This window comes from Otolemur garnettii, unplaced genomic scaffold, assembly GCF_000181295.1.
Source record: "Otolemur garnettii isolate 467f Iridium unplaced genomic scaffold, OtoGar3 scaffold00028, whole genome shotgun sequence".
Classification (NCBI taxonomy): Eukaryota; Metazoa; Chordata; class Mammalia; order Primates; family Galagidae; genus Otolemur; species Otolemur garnettii.
Window position 1 is genome coordinate 16684831 of NW_003852423.1, and position 20132 is coordinate 16704962.

The 20132-nt window shown below is 35.7% G+C and overlaps 1 protein-coding gene, 1 non-coding gene and 2 pseudogenes across 3 annotated transcripts in view; 1 reads left to right on the forward strand and 3 right to left on the reverse strand.

Moving 5' to 3' along the window:
• The window catches only part of LOC100966452 (probable C-mannosyltransferase DPY19L2), a 164702-nt gene that overhangs the window by 79397 nt on the left and 65173 nt on the right, over window positions 1-20132 (reverse strand). For both annotated transcript variants that reach the window (XM_003788579.2, XM_023512443.1), the window contains 4 exons: window positions 18491-18582; window positions 16059-16158; window positions 7275-7352; window positions 6078-6164 (listed from right to left, as the gene is read on the reverse strand). In XM_003788579.2, coding sequence (XP_003788627.1) covers window positions 6078-6164; window positions 7275-7352; window positions 16059-16158; window positions 18491-18582 — 357 coding nt within the window. The remainder of the gene's footprint in view (window positions 1-6077; window positions 6165-7274; window positions 7353-16058; window positions 16159-18490; window positions 18583-20132) is intronic.
• LOC111724921 lies at window positions 5442-5566 on the reverse strand. Its single transcript, XR_002773129.1, has one exon. It is a non-coding gene; the product is annotated as a U6atac minor spliceosomal RNA (small nuclear RNA).
• LOC105886851 lies at window positions 9233-9609 on the reverse strand (annotated as a pseudogene).
• On the forward strand, window positions 9887-10309 carry LOC105886852 (annotated as a pseudogene).

Below are 20132 nucleotides of genomic sequence, written 5' to 3' on the forward strand. Positions count from 1 at the left end.
AAAAAAAAAAAAAAATGGGGGAAGAGGAGTTTAAACTCTCCCTTTTGCCAATGATTTTATCTTATACTTAGAAAACTCCAGAGACTCAACTACAAGACTTCTGGAAGTAATTAAGAAATACAGTAATGTTTCCAAGTATAAAATCTATGTCCACAAATCAATAGTCTTTGTCTATGCCAATAATAGCCAAGTTGAGAGGCAAATCAAAGACACAAATCTCTTCACAGCAGCTTCAAAAAAAATTAAATACGTAGGACTATACCTAACAAAAGAGGTGATAGACCTCCAGAAAGAGAATTATGAAACCCTAAGAAAAGAAACAGATAACAGAAGATATTAACACATGGAAAAACAAACCATGCTCTTGGCTTGGAAGAACAACATTGTTAAAATGTCTATACTTCCCAAAGCAATCTATAGATTCAATGTAAAATTCATTAAAATACCAATATCATAATTGAAGAATTGGAAAAAATAGTTTTTTGTTTCCTTCAGAACTAGAAAAACCCCACTATAACCAAGACAATTCTTACTAATAAAAAACAAAGCCAGAGGCATCACTCTACCAAAATTTAGGTTATTTTACAAGTCCACAGTGATGAAAATATGGTAGTCAGAGAAAAAATAGAGACATAGACATATGTAATCAAATAGAAAACCAAGAGATGAAACTAGTCTCTTACTGCAATCTGATCTTCAATAAACCAAACAAAAGCATATGCTGGGTAAAAGTATCCCAAATAGGGAACCCAAATAAATAAATTGTGTTGAGAGAATTGGTTAGTCACCTGTATGTCTGAAACTACACCTACAACTCTCATCACTGACAAAAATTAGTTCTTGCTGGATAAAAGATTTAAATTTAAAGCATGAAATGATAAAAATTCTAGCAGAAAGTGTGTAAAAACTTCTGAGAATGTCAATCCTGGGAAAGATTTTATGAAGAAGACTTCATTGGCAACTGCAACAACAGTAAAAATAAACAAATGGGATTTAACTAAATTGAAAAGCTTCTACACAGCTAAGGAAACAAAAATTAAAGCCAATAGACAAATCTTTAGCATGGGAAAAGATACAAATGTTATAAATATGACAAGGATTTTATAACTAGAATCTACAGAGAACACAAATTAATCAACAAAAAAAGAGCAAACAATCACATCTATCACTGGGCAAGAGACATGAACAGAATCTTCTCTGATGAAGACACGTGAATGGCTAACAAACATATGAAAAAATGCTCATTGTTCCTAATCATCATAAAAATGTAAATTAAAACCACCCTCAGATATCACCAAACCCCAGTGAGAATAACCCAGATCACAAAATTCCAAAGCTATAAATATGGAGAGAAGGGAACACTTTTATACTGTTGGTGGGACCTCTTTGGAAAAAAGTATGGAGATTCCTCAAGAATCTCAAATTAGATCTCCCATTTGATCCCACAATCCCATTACTAGCCACCTACCCAGAAGAAAAAAATCATTTTATCTTAAGAACATTTGCACTGTATTTGCTGAAGTGCAATTTACAATCTCCAAGATGTGAAAACAACCTAAATACCCATCAATTCATAAATGGATTAAGAAACTGTGGTATATGTATACCATGGAATACTATTTAGCCAGAAAATAGATGACTTTACATCTTTTGTATTAATCTGGATGGAGTTTAAGCACATTCTTCTTAGATAAGTATCATAAGTATGTAAAAGCAAGTATCCAATGTACTTAATACTAAGATGAAAACTGTAGATGATCTAATACACAGCAACATAAGAGAAAACTCATTTCAATTCAAACTGGGGGCAGGTGGGAGAGGGGAGAAGAAGAGGAGATTGGTGTGTTCTCATTTAATAGGCACAATGTTAGAGTATTTGTAAGAGTATAGCTCTTTGGTGCAGGACACACTACAATAGGGCCTCCACCTAACAAATGCAAACATTGTGACCTAGTTCTTTGTACCCTCACATTAACCTGAAATAAAAAAAGAAAATAAAGTAAAACACCTAGTCCCTGGTATTTTTGTTATAACAGTCAAAACTAGAAAGACAGTGACCAGAAATACTTCCTTTACCATCTCTAGAAGTTGAAATGTTATTTGTTTATCCCCAAATTTGGGATAGAAAAATGTTTTCCATGAGAAAATAAATTCTTGAGCCTGTATATTATTTAGATTTGGAGTAGAATTTTTTATCAGCTAGCTGGTGCTTAAATTCCCTATATGATCCAAGATTCTTGAATTTCCAACAGGAAGATATAAGTGTACCAGACTATTCACTGCAACTGTGCAAATCCAAAATGTAGGAAACAACCTACATGCCTAGATATTGGAGAGTACTTTAATTACCTATGGGAAGTCCACAATAAAACACTTATGAAACTATAAAAAAATGAAGAATCTATTGTAAACAATTATAAACCAATGAACTGAATAACTTAGAAGAAATAAACAAATTTCAAAAACATACCTCTTAAGAGTAAATTATGAATAGATGGTCTCAAAAGACCTGTAACTGGTAAGATTAAATCAGTAATCTAAAACTTCCCAAGAACAGACAGCATCATTGCAGAATTCTATGAAATATTTAAAGTAGAATTTATTCCAATCCTTCTTAAAACTCTTCCAAAAATTGAAGAGGAAGGAACACTTTCAAACACATTTCATGAGGTTAGCCATTACCCTGAAACCAATATAAGAAAACTATTGGCCAGTATCTCTGATGAACATAGTAAACCCCCAAATACTGCAATTTAAAAAAATGGACAAAAGACTTGAATAAATATTTCTCAAGAAAAGACACACAAATGGCCAACAGGGATTTGAAAATGTATTCAACATTACTAATCACCAGGAAATGTAAATCAAAAGCACAGTGCTATTTCACTTCTTACCATTGTGGTGGCCACTGTAAAATAAAACAAACCAAAACATAACCAGAAATAACAAGCATTGATAAAAATGAAGAACCCTAAGGAACTGTTGGTGGGATTGTAAAATGGTGTAGCCACTATAGAAAACAGTCTGGAGACTCTTCAAAACAGAAGAACAGAACTATCATACAATCCAACAATCCTGCTTCCAGGTACTTATCTAACAAAATTGAAAACAGGATCTCAAAGAGATATTTGCACTCCTTTGTTCATTGCAGCATTATTCAGAATAGCCATGAGGTGGAAACAACCCAAATATCATTGATGAATGAACGGATAAAGAATATGTGGTATGTATATATAATGGAGTATTATTTAATCTTAAATAAGCATGAAATCTTGCTATATTCTACAACATGAATGAACCTTGAGGACATAATTTCACTTACATATGAAATAGCTATAGTAAACTCATAGAAGCAGTAGTAGGATGATGGCTGCCAAGGAATAGGGAAAGGGGAAAAGGAGAGTTGCGGTTCAATGGTTTCAGAGTTTCAGTCATGCAAGATGAAAAATTTCTAAAGATCTGATGATAATAACATGCATATAGTTAACAATACTGAACTTAAAGATGTATTAAAATATTACACATTTTGTGGTTTTTGCCATAATACTATTGCTACTAATTATAATAAAGATTAAGGAACGTCAAAGTTTTTAAAGCAAAATACATGAAACAATGATTTTCAAGAAACTGGACAGGCACATGGACAAAGATCACTGAAAGATCCCTGAAATACACTCATTAAATGAGGTGAGTCATATGACTCTCAGTTACTGCTCTCAGAGTGTCCAGACTGTAGAACAAGGAGAGAAGAACCAGAAAGTGCACAGGAATTGGAGTTAGGAAGACTAGAGCAGCTAGAGTCTGCATATCAGAGCACTGATGAGAAGACATCAGCATAGAGTCAGGGCCCCAGAGGTCTGCAGAGGGTCCCTCTTGTATCTTCAGCTCACTGATCAGTGTGTGCGTATTAAAAAACAAAACAAAATACCTTGGAGTCAGGATTAGAAGCATATGAAACAAGTATGGGGAATAATCCCCAGAGCCTAGACAAACAAGGTAGTTCTTGCTCCCAGACAGTATGGAAACCTCACAAATCAGGAAGCATTAGGTAGTCTACATAGAAGGGTTTGTTTCAGTAGCAGAGCAATACTAGCCATAAACGAACTTTCTAACAAATCCTAAAAGCAAGACCCAAAAGAATCAACTTATTTCCAAGTTAATTAACTGAATCACAGTAAAAATCTCCAGGATATTTATAGAAAGAAAAGAAGATCCTGCACCTAACAAGGTAAAACTCATGAAGCCTGCAGAGTCAACTAAAACTGACACAGATGACAGAAGTAGTAGGTGAAGACACTAAAGGAGATACAACAATTGTGTTACACATGTAGAAGAAGAGATAAAAAATAGGGAATGTGTTAACTCCAGACAAATATTCTAAAAGACCCAAACTGAACTTTTAGTCATGAAAACTACAATGCTTAAGAGAAAAAATGCACTGGATGAAGTTAAGAACAGATTTGATGCTGCAGAAAAAAGACTAGAAAACTTAAATATAGACCAAAATAAACACAGGATCTGTGAACCATGGGATAATTTCAAGCAGCTCAATATACATGTAAATAAGAGTACCTAAATGGGAGGAGAGGGGATAAAACATATTAGAAGAAATAAAGGTCAAAAATGTTTTAAATGTGACAAAGGAAGACCCTGTCTCAGAAGATTATTTTTTCAAATTTTATGAAAATTGCAAACCCAGAGATCCAAGAATTTCAACTGAATCTCAAATACAAGAAATATAAAGATAGCTATAGTAATACATATTATATACCAACTGCTCAAAATAAGTGATAAAGTCTTAACAGCCAGAGAAATAAGAAATGATATGTACTGAGAATTAAAGGACAAGTATGTCAAAAGATTTCTCAAGAAAAATATGTAAGCAACAGTCAAGCAACATCTTTTAAATTATTAAAGAAAAACATTGTTCATCTATAATTCTATGCCCAGGAAACATACCTTTCAACAATGAGGGCAAAATGCTTCATGAGAAGCAGATCTTCACTAAAGCAATTGTTACAAGAGTTTTTTCAAACAGAAGGAATGTAAAACTATCTCTACACAACTCAAAGGCACTGGAATAGCAAGTACAGGGTAAATATATGATTACTTATGTTTAAATATTTTTAAAAGATGACTTAAAAAATTTTTAATTAAATCATAGCTGTGTACATTAGTGCAATTACGGGGTTCAATGTGCTGATTTTATATACAATTTGAAATACTTTCATCAAATTGGTTAACATAGCCTTCACTGCATTTTCTTAGTTATTGAGTTAAGATATTTATATTCTACCCTTAATAGATTTAACATGTATCCTTGTAAAATGCACCATAGGTGTGGTCCCACCAATTACTCTCCCTCTACCCATCCTCCTCCCATCCCCTCCTCCTCCCTCTCCTCTTTCCCCTTCATCTTGGGTTATAGTTGGGTTATAGCTTAAAAACGATGGTTAGATGCCACGAAGTAGGTGGCAATGCCTTAACCATATGTGGTTGTCAGGCCCGAGGGCCTCTTCCATCCTTATCAAGGGGAGTGCTAACCTTCTCTCCTTTCATGCAGCACAAAGATGACTATTTAAAGAATAATAATAATATTTTTGAGGTATCTATATCATATGTTTCAGAAAAATGTGTGAAAAATAAAAGTGCCCTATATGAAAATATCTGGGATATTAATAGCACTAAACATCTATATTAAAAAAAAAAACAGGTCTCAATGACCTTGCACCTTTAAAATAACAGGAAAAAGAAAGAGAACAAATTAAACGTAAAGTAAGCAGAAGAACTAAGGTAGTAAGGATTAAGTAGAAATCAATGGAACTGAAAACAAAACACAGTAGAGCCAATCAACGAAACTAAAAGCTGTTTCCTTGAGAGAAATCGGTAAAATTAATAAACCTCCAACCAGACCAATCAAAAAAAAAATAGGACATGAATATTTAATATCAGAAATGAGAAAGGAAATACCATTACAGACTCTACAGGTACATAAAACATAAAAACGTTTTCATTAGAACACGTAAATAGCTGGTATTTTGCAGGCTAAAACAAAATTTCAAGAACTTAACACTTACCCACGTCATTAACAAAGATGAAGAATAATAAGAAGATAAGTACATTGGATTTCCAAACATCAAAATAAAACAAAGGAGAACTGAAGCCTGAAAAAAAAAACCCACATATTTTATAGTTATTACATATATGGCAAATTGCCTACTTTATCTGGAGGCATATAGACATTTCTAACATAAATTCTATTTGAATCTTGGTTAAACAATAGAATTTTAAGTTGCTGGTAGCTTCTAAGTATTAAAATTCAAGACTATAGGCTCAGCGCCTGTGGCTCAAGTGGCTAAGGCGCCAGCCACGTACACCTAAGGTGGCAGGTTCGAATCCAGCCTGGACCCGCCAAACAACAATAATGGCTGCAACCAAAAAATAGCCGGGCGTTGTGGCGGGCACCTGTGGTCCCAGCTACTTGGGAGGCAGAGGCAGGAGACTCGCTTGAGCCCAGGAGTTGGAGGTTGCTGTGAGCAGTGAAGCCATAGCACTCTACCCAGGGAGACAGCTTGAGGCTCTGTCTCAAAAAAAAATAATAATAAAATAAAATAAAATTCAAGACTATAAATTCTACGACAGAATTAATGTTTTTCTCTATCTTCTACTTGAAAAAAATAAAAATAATTATGCTTTCTATAATTTTAATAATGAAGATAATAAGAGTTATAAATATTAGTTTCACTAATCTTTTTTTGATTACTGTAGAATTTCCATCACTTGTGAAGCTTAACTATTTTTTACTTTTTTTTTTTTTTTTTTTGGCTGGGGTTGGGTTTGAACCCACCACCTGCAGCATATGGTGCTGGCGTCCTACCCTTTTGAGCCACAGGCACCACCCACTATTTTTTACTTTTTAAGGAAAACATGTTTGAAAACTAAGATAAAAACAAAAATGCAACAACAAAACTTCAGATAGAGTGTAATATTCATGGAAAGTGCTAAAAATCTCAGGTCTGAGAAAGAAAAGGCAATTTCAAAAGTAGTGACAATAACAATACATAAAAAATTTCTAAAGAATACAAAAAAATCTACAGTTTACTTGAGAGTATAATTTGCTATAACATCTATAATGTATATTTCTAGTCTTCCTTCATGTTACTGTATGTATTAAATAGTACCAAAGAGAAGGTACCCCATAAAACAATCAGTTACATTTCATAAACTCTCAGAACTTATTTTAGTATTTGTTGTATAAATATTAAAAATGTTACCATGTTCATATAAATGATCTTCTGAAACTTGCTTGGTTCAATGTATCCCACAATATACATGGGAAATAATGAGGCTATCTGAAATAAAAATATAGAACAGCAAAAGTAAAACAAATGTATAGAACAAACACTTCACTATGCATAAGCAAAGTAAATGTAAGAATTATAGCCGGTTGCGGTGGCTCGTGCCTATAATCCTAGCCCTCTGGGAGGCTGACATAGGTGGATTGCCTGAGATCAGGTTTGAGACCAACTTGAGCCAGAGTGAGACCCATCTCTAAAAATAGCCAGGCACTGTGGCTGGAACCTATAGTCCCAGCTACTCAGGAGGCTGAGGCGAGAGAATTGCTTGAGCCCAAGAATTTGAGGTTGCTGTGCACTATGATGCCACCACACTCTACCGAGGGTGACAAAGTGAGACTCTGTCTCAAAAAAAAAAAGTTACACTTATGAGAATGCCAGGCATTTAATTTGAACCAACCTTTCCCATGAAAACTGGACTAATTAGGGAAAATATATATACATATACATGAATAGAAAATGAAACATATTAAAATTTATATATATAAAATATATAAACACAGATTATTAACAAGGCAAGTTACCAAGGAAATTTTGGGTCACTTCTCCCTAAAGGAATCTGCCAACTGGGAGAGGCAGAGGCCTGCCAGTTGACAGGCAGTTGAAAGACAAACAAGCTGAGCAAGCATTTCAATGGCTCAGCTGCTACAGCACACTGAAGAAGAGGATGTCTGGTAAATCCCCAGACTTGGGTTTGGAGCTTCAAAGCACTGACTACACTAAGAGTGAACCACAAGTCAAGCAGCCCTCATAAAGACTGAAGTTCACCTAATGATCAACTCAATCTGATTGGATAAAAGTGATTCAAGATTGTTAGTGCCTTTACTTGCCTGTTGGAAACAAATTTAATCTTCTCTGGAGGAAGTTAATATCCTCAAATAAACTCCCTTTTGGGGGGGAGGGGACAGGAAATGCTTTATTGACAACCAAGGACATAGCCATAAGAGAAGGAAGCACACAGGATTGCAAACTAAAACCCAATAGCCAGCAAGGGCTGCGGTCCTCACAGTCTCCCACCAGTAGACACACAACATGAAGCATCCAGGTGAAGGGTCAATGGCTCTGTGTCCCAGAGAATAAGAGGATATATGATGCCTCATTATGACAGATAGGGTAAGGAGGTAAAATGGAGGGACTACTCATACAGGACAAGTGGCATTCCAGCCAGCTTTTGGAGCTGGAGGATGGACCAGCTGCCACTGCCTTGGCAGTGTTGATGCGGTGGCAGGCAGCAGAGGAACCAGCAGGCTGGAGGGTGGCGTGGGGGGAGTGGGGGCCAGCAGGAGGCTCCAGTAGCCAGAGGGGCCAAACAACTGCTGGGCCAACACCAGCAACTTAGACTGAACAGGGAACCCCTCATTTTCCTGGCCTGGTCAATTTCATGTAAGTTTCCTAGGCCCGGGAATGAAAGGCTTTGTAGCCATTCATTCATGTCCCAGACACCGCCCAGACATGCTGTCCTAGACTCGCTAAATGTAACTACAGAGAGTCCTAGGCACGCTAAATGTAGCTACAGGGTCCCAAACATGCTAAATGTAACTACCAACACACTAAATGTAACTACCTAGCCCTGCTAAATGTAACTACAGAGGGCCCCCCGTGACTACATATCCCCCTAGACAAAGAGCCCAGAGAGAGACAGAGAGAGAAAGCGCTTTTCTCTCTCGACTTGGGTTTTCTCTCTGCCAGGAGCTCTGGCGCTCCTGTATTCTTTTATATAAATAAATCCTGTCTTACCACTCATCTGTGGTCCGCGGATTCACTCTTCAAATGCCCGAGACCAAGAACCTACTGAAGAGCGAAATTCCGGTGTCGCTATCACTGCCCAAGATTATCTCCTCCTCTCAGAGCCAATACCAGGCGGAGGACTGAACCCCTTAGGATCTGTAGTCAGCACTACCTCCTCCTCTCACAGCCAATACCAGGTGGAGGACTGAACCCCCCTAGGATTTGTAGTCAGCTGCAGTCTTTTCATCATTCATTTGTTTGCCACTGCAGATGAGCTGCTACTGTTGTGGGGTGATTCCCTCTTCCTCCTCTACACACTCCTTGATTCGCTCCACCTAGTCTGCGGGCTCAATGTCAATGTCAATCTCCTTCCCGGTCAGCTTGTGCACTTTAATTAGTATCTTCTTTCCAGTTTGGGGTTGTACATGGACAAATAGCTCCTTCCTGCGCTATGGTCTCTGCTGCCTTTCAGCAGCACTAGGCCTATGGGAGTCGCTTCTGCTTCCGGGTCATTGTCTGGCTTCATCCCTCCTCAACTCCTTTCCACCAGGCTCCTGAGAGTCTCAGGGATGCTCCCTGGTTTCGGTTAAGTGGGGTAAATAAAAAGAAGGTTGTCAGTTTAGTTACAGCGGAGATGACATCTCTGAGATTCTGAAAGTCTCTGCTTGCTAGGGACTTGCTTAAGCCCAAGAGTTGGAGGTTGCTCTGAGCTGTGACGCCACTGCACTCTACTGGGGGTGACAGCTTGAAGCTCTGTCTCAAAAAAAAAAAAAAAAAAAAAAAAAATCTGGCTGCATTGCAAGATGGCAGACTACAGACACAACAGGAGAGTAAAGGGTTTGACTGAGGAGCAGCAGCGGCCAGGCAGTGCCCCTTCGTGAAGGCTCTCCAGGCACCCAGCCTGCTGCCAAGATACCAAAGTGGAAGGTCAGTTCTGCCCAAGGCACAGGGAAGGAAAAGCTCAGGAGGAGATAGGTGCAGCTGTCAACTAAACATGCTCTTACAAAAGTGGAAACAAAGCCAAAAAAGGCAACAGCAAGGGATAAATCTTCAGAAAAAAGTGCAACCAAAAGGGCAAAGGGGAGCAAAGGGAGAGGAGCAAAGGGAAAGCAGGCTGAAGTGGCTAACCAACAAACTAAAGAAGATTTACCTGCAGGAAATGGAGAAACTAAAACTGAGAGTCCAGCGCTGATGAAGCAGGAGAGAAAGAAGCCAAGTCTGATTAATATCATACACCATGCCAATGGCCCCTGTCTCCCTTCTCGTACAATCCAGAGGAATATTTTTATCAACTGTTTGGTAAATGCAAGTTTTTTAGTAGCTCTAGAAACATTTTTAAGAAGGAGAGAATCCTACCTCATCCTGTTTTTAAGTGTAAAAATGTTTTTTAAGAAGTGAAATCATTCACTGGTTGTTTATTTTTTGATACAACAAGAAAATAGTGTGGGATATTGAATTATGGGAGGCTTTGACTGTTGTGGGTGTGAGCTTAACATTCCATAGATGGGGGAGTATTATATTCTATAATAAAAAGCATACCGAATGGCAGCATGGAGTCCCAGCCCTGCATTTAATGTCTTCAGCATTTTAAATTACTTCTATTCCCATGTTGTTTTTTAGTAGAATTGTTTCCTAAGGAAAACCACTCCTGTGATCATGGCTCTCCCTGTCAGAATAGTGCACACTCTGTAACATCTTTGGTTGTGGGAGTCCTATTTTCCTAATAATTTTGTTAATGTGCTGTGAAGGAAGGAAAATTTGAGTATGTAGCATATATGGCAATAAATTGTGAACTGGTGAGACTTACATAACAGCTTATCAACATTTGAAGATATTGGTACCTGATATCCTCTTAAGGAAAATTTGCCTCCAAATTTTAATCTGGAAAGTCACTGGAATAACCATTTAAAAAAGAATTACAATAAATGCCTTTTTAGATTTGGGATATGTATGTTAAGAATTATGTGCAGATTGAAATGTCTGATGCTAAACACAACCAATAAAATCTCAACTACAAAAGAAAAAAAAAGATCACAGAGCAGAAAGCAAACAGAAAGCAATTACCTTGGTAAAATGCTCAAATTAAATATAACAACAGTACATCAATAACAAATAGATTAAATGATCCAATTAAAATATTACAATACTTAAGATTTTCTTAAAAGGCTAACTATACACTGCTTATAAAAGAAACACTTAAAATGTGGGAATACTGAAAAGTTGAATGTTAAAGAATGGTAAAAGATCTATGCAGACACCAATGAAAATAATAATGATGTGAGGCTTTAAGGCAAAAAGATTACTAACAATAAATAGGCACATTTCATAAAAATAAAAGAACTATATAACAACTATGTACATAACAACTGTATCAAAATGTTTAAGATAAGAATTCAGAAAACTGGGTGGGCAGTGCCTGTGCTTCATTGGGTAGGGCACTGGTCCCATATACCCAGGGTGGCAGATTCGAACCCAGCCCTGGCCACCTAAAACAGCAGTGGCAACTACAACAAAAAATAGCCAGGTGTTGTGGCAGGTGCCTATAGTCCCAGCTACTTGGGAGACTGAGGCAAGAGAATCGCCTAAGCCCAAGAGTTGAAGGTTGCTGTGAGCTGTGACTCCACAGCACTCTATGGAGAGCAACAGAGTGAGACTCTCTCTCAAAAAAAAAAAAAAAAAAAGAATTCAGAAAACTGGCAGAAGATATAGACAGATACATGGTTACAGTGAATAATTTTAACACACTCTTCCTCTAGTAACTGAAGTAAATAAAGAAAAATAGAAATCTAGAAAACGTGAATAGTATAATTAACAAACTTGGCCCAATTAACATATCCAGAACTGTAACTAACATATGCAAAATATCCAACTTCTTAAATGTATCAAAAATAGAAAATATTTCAGAACCTAATGAAAGATCCATTAAGATCTCTGTTAAAAAATCAATGAAACATTAACTGAGAGAAATTAAACAAGAACTAAATAAGTGGTAGTACATATCACATTCTTTGGTTGGAAGATGTAAAATTTTTATTTAATGAAATGATACTTTTATTTAGATTGAATAGGAAAGAAAAATATATGGGACCACTCCTAAATTTCATCTAAATTTCGGAAGGAATAAGTCCAGGAAACAGACTTTTTCACAGGGACACCGGGAGAAAAAACAGTTTCTTCCTATTTGTCTCCTATTGAGTCTAGCTCATTTAATAAAATAGTTACAGTTGTTACGAGGAAATTCACAAATTCCTATAGGAAAATTAATCTTGACAGTAATTATGAGAAGTACATCATAAGAATTCTTATAGAGGAAAGCAATTAGGTAATAGATTAGAATTAGTGAATTATAGTTTCAGGAGAAACATATAAGTATTCTTCAAATGAGTGCTTTTTATCAATACTGCATGAAAGCTAAAGGCATTTCTGTAAGGAAATAAGATAATATATTTAAATGTGTAATCTTTGATACAGAAGCATTCCAAGTCCCCTATGCATATTTAGAAACAAATTGGAAAGTGTAGATGCTTCATAGTGAGGCAGTCCTAATTTAATCTCCTGAGTGTCTGTGTCTTCATCTGTAAGAGTAAGTTAATAACACCTGTCTCACTGGACTAATGATTGAATGAAATAAACTCCAATACTGAGGGCTGCCAAAGGTCATCTCCCTTTCTGAACTCTCATGAAGGAATATCCTTAGGGTATGCAAATCTAGACTATACTTCTTAAATATCACTTAGACCAAGAAATACACTCCACAGGTGAAAATTCAGATAAGTTTTTGAAATGTCACTATTTGAAGTGCTGTTTGAAAAGAGCCCCCTCATCTAGACAAACAGTAGAGTTGATATTCTGCTGTGAAAATATAGAGAACTGACTTCTTCTAGTCTTGCCTCTAGTTGAGACTTTATTATACTTTGCAGATACTGGCCTCAAAGTTAAGTACAACTAAGGGTAGGTTAAAATTTTATTTACAGAAAACAAATGAGAATTTGTAATTTGTTGAAGCCCTTGAACAAGTTTTGTTTCTGAAATCAGAGATAAGAGTAAGCATCTTAAAATAGTTTATAAGGATTTGAAACTCTATCACTCCTTGTAAGCTAAGTTTTAGTTCCTTGCTCCTTAGTTTATATTTGATAATTTAACCTATATTTTAAGTATGTTGTTCCCACAATAAAACATTATCAAACTAACAAAGAGAAATCAACTAGTAATCTGAGTTTATATAAGTAACAGGATGCCAGGTCAGACAAAAAAATTAGAGAAAGAAGTTGGCATGTATGGTAAGAAAAGCTGCACTTATTTCTAGGAGAGAACACATTGAGTCCCCTTAGAAGAGCAATACCTAATGCTCTTGAATGGATGGTGTATTTGGCCTGACAAAGATTGTACCTTGTCCAATTCTTAGTGTATGAAATGTGAAATTCAGTGAAGAGGAACAAGAAAGACTTAGGGCTTTCTATCCAAGAGTTTCCTGTATAGAAAATTATTCTTTTGAGATGTACCAAAATTTGAATAGTTCTAAGAAACTAGTGTAATCCTGCTCTGGGTAAACTGTCAGACAGGACCCCAAAGAGTTTGAAAAACAAACATGACATGTAGACCAGAGAGCACTCAGGACTTTGAACTTGTGAGTTCACTCAACATCAGAGCACCAGAGTCTTAGAAGGTCAGTTTGGCAGGCAGAAACTCTTCTGACTTGGTTCAGTTATCTCAGCTCTACAAGCATACTATGATACAAAATGACCATAGTTATACAACAAAGAGCTGTGCCACTTGTAAATGAAAACACAAAGTCCACATCCATCTGAATGAGGAGTAGCCAGCACCTGCAGCTATTTGTGAAGGTCTCTGTGTCCAAAAGGTACATCAGAGTTCTTTAGGGTGCTGCCCACCAGGTGGTCTTCTTAAATTCACACTTGGCCTCGGGTTAATTCAGAAAGCTTTAGCACAGGTAACATGCCTTGTCAGCAAGGCAGCTTCAAATGGTTCTCTTCAGTGAGAGTCCTCACAAATGTCCATACAGCAGCATCACCTCCAGGTGACAGCTCAGGGGCAAAGACACATCATGCACATCAGACAGATGCAGAAGCCATTCTGGCTTGGGAGCTCCTTAACTCACAGAAGCCTCCATAAGGGAAATGCCAATTTACAAAGTTACTTCATTCAAGAAACCCCAATGCTATAGCATCCCTCTCAGGTAGATCTTAGTAACAGTTTCTCCCAGTCCAGATTCAACTAGACAACCATTAAGTAATGTGCCTAGGAACACCATGAGCATACCATATTAACAGGCTGCCAAGAGAAGAGACCTAGAAAGTTAACAAATAGTCCAATTCTCACATACAAGGGAAGAGTACTTTGTTAACAGCAAAGTTTTGGCATCTGCCATAGCACACAGAATACCTGATGGTTACAGGATACCTCAGATTTAAGCTGTCTGACTTCTGGCTCTAGTAGATTATAGTACTAATCCTTCCTCAAATAAATTGCCAATGATAGGAAGAGAAACTCCAAGGATGGAGGAGATATTCTTGTTACAAGAAGGATAGAAGGAACATGCTGTTCATGTTAATTTAAATATTGAAAAGAATGTGAACTTACAGTGTACCCCAAACAAAGAACCATATAAAGAAAGAAAATTCAGTTGATAACCACTTATGTATAAACATATCAATACTAGTACTTCTGAAAATCATTTATATCTCTATCAGTGTTTATTTTACATCTTCTTTCTGTAACTATCCCTTTCTATTTTCTTAATCATAACAGTACCTCCTACATCAATGAGAATTCCCAAATAAATATAACAAAATTAGAACACATTATAAATTAGAATACAGGTACCAAAATTAAGTCACAATTTCTCAGTGTCTAAGAATAATAATGTCTGAGGTCTTATCACCCCACATATTCTAGGTCTCTACAATAGAATAGTCTCATTATTTATTCCTTTGAAATGTAGTTAATCCTTGGCTCCTTAACAACCATCTATAAGACAATATTTTTAGGAGACATAAACTAAATTTAATCTTAATCTATGAAAATACAATCAAGAATAAAATAATATCCTCAGAAAACTAACTTTGAATCGTCCCTCTACTAGTACAAAATCAAACACATAAATTTGCTTGCAATTAAGTGATGATCATTAAAAATATATTCTATGCTGGCATGTAAATATAATAAAATTCAAAATTTCTGTGTTATAACGGGAAAGAGGCCAACTATTAAGAAGTAAAGCAGAAGGAATACTTTAAACATGCAGCACCAGTTAAGTTGAGGTTGTAATTTCATGCTTTGTAAACAATTGGCAGCATGAGGCTTCTTGGAAGAATTCATCAGTTCCACTGTTATTGTCATCAGTGTCTGTGAGGTAGAAAGGAGCTCTGATGGAAAATTTTAGTATTATGAAATTTCATTAAAATCTTCCATTTACCCTTTGCCACCTCAGTTCAGTTTCTTGCCATTAGTTACTCAGTTGTTTTGGAAATAAGATATGGCCTCAATTCACTAAGCAAAATTATGATTAAGGCTCTCAGAAATGGTTCCTAGTAAATTCTGCTCTTCAGGCAAGATGGCCAACAATTAGCTAGATTAGAAATTAAACTTCCTGTCATGAAGAGTATGAATGGCCCTTAGCATGCTGTGAAGTTGGGCACCCAGAATAATTTTTAGGGAAAGGAAAATCAATAGATGGATATACAGATATCATCTGAAATACCAGAATAACATTTGTGAATAAAAATGACAGAAAATGTCTATTACATGTTCATCAGTAATAACCATCAATCTAACAATACACTAATAAAATATAGAATCATATTGTTTTTTTCAAATCATACATTTACATAAACTTTACAATTATTCCATATTTGAAAATCTTTTAGGGCATAAAAGTCCTAAAAGTTAAAAATATCCACAGAAACAACCAAGTACACCTTTCATTCAACTTAAATTAGGTAAAAATCATCTTACCTGTGTAAAAAGTATAAACTGAGCAAACTGCCAGGGAAGCATAAAAGCAACATTGGAAAGACAGAGTGCAATGTAATTCCTTCCATAATTGTTTGCGTTCCTTAATAGAGAAAATGATACCAATAAGTTTTACCATAAAAGCAGCCTATCATTGAAAAGAAAGACCAATTGCAAAATGACAAAATAAATGATCCCCTACCTTTACTATAATGTAAGATATAGTTAACTCTTAAAGTTTGCTAAAAAGAACCTAAGATATATTTAATATAAACAAATATAGTTAATTCTTAAAAGTTTATGAAAAGAACTTAAAATACTTGGACAATAATAATGCCTGGCATAAAGCAATCAAAATTAGAGTATTAACAACAACATTGTAATTTACCATTAAATAAAATATTTTAAATATAAAAGTTCATTTTCCTCTAAATATTCATGATGTTAGAAGTTTAATACTTCTGGAAGAAGATCAGAAAATAGGACATGACTCTGGCCCTGCATGCCTCAAATGCTTATTCCAGATGTGCTGCAACGGCCTTTATATAGCACCACTGTCATGTTTCAAAAAACATTGAAGACAAGTATACATGCAGATGAAGTAATAAGTTAACAACTATGAAAACAATTAAGAAAAATAAAATCTAAAATAACAAATTAAAAAATAATTCTGGAATTCAGTTGAAGTACTGCATGTTAAAGATTAAACTGCCAATTCTACACAACTATATTGCAGAACCAACATCATTTATATATAAATGATATAATACATCAGATATATTGGTAATTATATTTAATCAGATATATTGGTATATTTAATCATTTATCAGATATATTGGTAATCAACATCATTTACCACAGAGGGCTTTAGTATCTTTTTGAATATGTAAAAATAAATGTAAACATTTTGTATAAATAATAAAACCATAACTGTTCTTTCTATAAAGTTTGTATTGAATTTTGATAAATCCTTGCACAATGGTATGTAAGTTTTCTTTCTTTTTTTTTTTTTTTTGAGATGGAGCCTCAAGCTATCCCCCCTGGGTAGAGTGCCATGGCATCATGCTCACAGCAACCTCCAACTCCTGGGCTCAAGCGAGTCTCCTGCCTCAGCCTCCCAAGTAGCTGGGACTACAGGCACCCGCCACAACGCTTGGCCATTTTTTGGTTGCAGCCATCATTGTTGTTTGGCGCCTGGGCTAGGGATTCGAACCCTCCACCTTAGGTGTATGTGGCTGGCGCCTTAGCCACTTGAGCCACAGGTGCCGAGCCGGTATGTAAGTTTTCAAAGCAAAATTTTACCTGTTCATAGTTGGAATTTAACTGAGAATAAATAGGGGAGGGGCAACTTCCTTCTACATAATCTCTGAGAGAAGTCAATGTGTAGACCAAAGATATTGAAATCTCAATGGGGAGCAGACTCCCAAGTCTAATTTCAACCTCAAAATTATACCTGTCAGGTGCTAACAAATCAGGAATTAGCCTGCTCCATTCTCAAGGTCTGTAACCACCCAAACCCATCACTATTTGCCATCATTCAATCGACTTCATATCAGTGCCACAAATATTTACATTGCTGTGTGTGAAGTGCTCGGTGGTTAAAGAGATAAATATGTATGGTCCCTGTTTCCAGTGGGACTTTTAAATATATATGTGTATATGTAGATATTTGTGTATGACAATGATTGACAAATGTCACTTTCAAGAAAGAAAGCCAGAGACTAGTAAATAAAATATAAGGTTCCTCAGGAGTTTGGAGGAGATAGTGCTAATTATTTCATTCAATGAGAGATCTCATTAGCAGTCTATTAAATTTATTTCAATGTAAAGTTAATTATAGTATTCTACTACTTGTTTTGTTTTGTTCCCCAGGTCTCTTAAACCTCTGAAATGGTTACAAACTTTAATCCCATCAGAAAATGTGTTTTAAAAAAAAAAGTTGAGATGAGATGAAACTCTATTTAAACTGCTAGAAATATCAGTTGTTCAAAAATGCTTCATAATTATGTGAGTACATATACTTCTTTACTCACCAACCCAGCACTTCTCAAGTTTATTTCACTTAGAAGCCTTTTCCATGGCATATATGTCTATGCACCATCAAACTCACAGGTTGGCAAATAATGAGTAAGAGTATATAAACTTTAAAGAAAAAAAGTAAATGTTTCTCAAAATCTTCCAATCTTTGCAAACTATTTAAGAACACATACATTTTAATTCAATAAAACATGATGTAGATGTCTTAAACTTTTTGCCTGGACTCCTAAGTGGAAAGTAATCTTGGATAGCAATTTTAAATATTTTTAATTCTATACACAACTTATTTTTAAAATATACAGTAGCCTAAATTTGGAGATTATAACTTAATAGCTTGAAACATACTTTAATAAACTTAACTTACAATTTATTTGGCTTTTTTAATAAATAAAAATTACCTGAGGATCAAAGTTAAAACATACATCTGAAGTACAAGGAATGGATATGAAAAACTTTCACGGAGAGGTGGCGTCCACATCACACGAGTGGCCTGAAATCAGCAAAACACTCTCTTCATATTACGTTCTGTTACATTATGTTCCATTACAACAAACATTGCTAATTCAGAAACTAGGGGTGGACTTGTTTTAATCATTTTAATATTAGGCTTACTAGATCCACTTCTGAGGGCCTGGCATGGCTTCTCAGGTTTTGGTGCTCTCTTAATACATAGGGCCATTAAGAGTGATTAATTCCTACCTCCAGAAACAAGTCAAGAGATATTAGACAAGAAAAAGAAAACCCAAAGGAAACAAGCTGGTAGGTATATGGTGCTATGAGGACTCAAGGACTGACAAACCAGATCCGCTTTCCCATCTAGCAGGTTTGGGATCTATATATATGGAAAATACTTAAAACAAATGTCACCTAGGACATTTGAAAACACCAACAGAATTTATACATACGAGTTATTTAGGTGAGTATAGATACACATTACAAGTAGTTAAGACTGCCACTGAATTTGTAAAATTTATATTAAAAAGAGTTGACTATAAATTTTTTTTAGTTTTAAGTAAATTATTTCAGGTTAATGTAAGGGTACAAAGAACCAAGTCAAAATATTTGATTTTGTTAGGTAGAGTTCGTCTTGTGCTTATGTCACACACAGAAGGTGTGCCAACCCCCACATCCCATGCCCATTCAGTGAGAACACCCCAATTTCCTCCCCCTCCCTTATTACTCCTCTTCCTCACTTGACTTGAAATGAGTTTTTCTCCTATTTGGGAATGCACTGAATCATCTACTGGCTTCATATTAGTATTGCGTACATTGGATAACTGTGTTTCCATTCTTGTGATACTTTACTAAGAAGAATGAGTTTCAGCCCCATCCAGGATATTACAAAAGATGTGAAGTCACCATCTTTTTATGGCTGAATACTATTCCATGGTGTGCAAGTACCACAATTTGTTAATCCATTCCTGAGTTTATGGGCATTTAGGTTGTTTCCACATCCTAGCTAGTGATTATAAAACTGAGCAGCAATAAACAATCTAGTGCAAAGGTCCTTATGGTAAAATAATTTTTTTCTTCTGGGTAAATGCCTAGTAGTGGGACTGCATGGTCAAATGGGATCCAATTCGTAAAATGCAAATATCTTTTCCCCTTCTAAAAGTTGCCTATTTGCTTTGGTTGTCTCCTTAGCTGTACAGAAGCTTTTCAGTTTAATTAAGTCCCATTTATTTATTTTTGCTGCTGTTAGCAATTGCCACAGAAGTCTTCTTCATAAAATCTTTCTTCATGCCAATATCTCCAAGTGTTTTCCCCACACTTTCTTTAAGGATTTTTATTGTTTAATGCCTTAGATTTAGATCTTTTATCCATCTTGAATCAATTTTTATAAATGGTGAGAGGCAGGGGTCCAGTTTTGGTCCTTTACATCTGGTTTTCCAGTTCTCCCAGCACCATTTATTGAATAAGGATTCTTTTCCCCAGTGTATGTTCTTGTTTGGTTTATAAAAGATCAGGTGCCTGTAACACGTTAGTTTCATATTGTGGTTTTCTATTCAGTTCTTAATGTCTATGTATCTATTTTTTGTG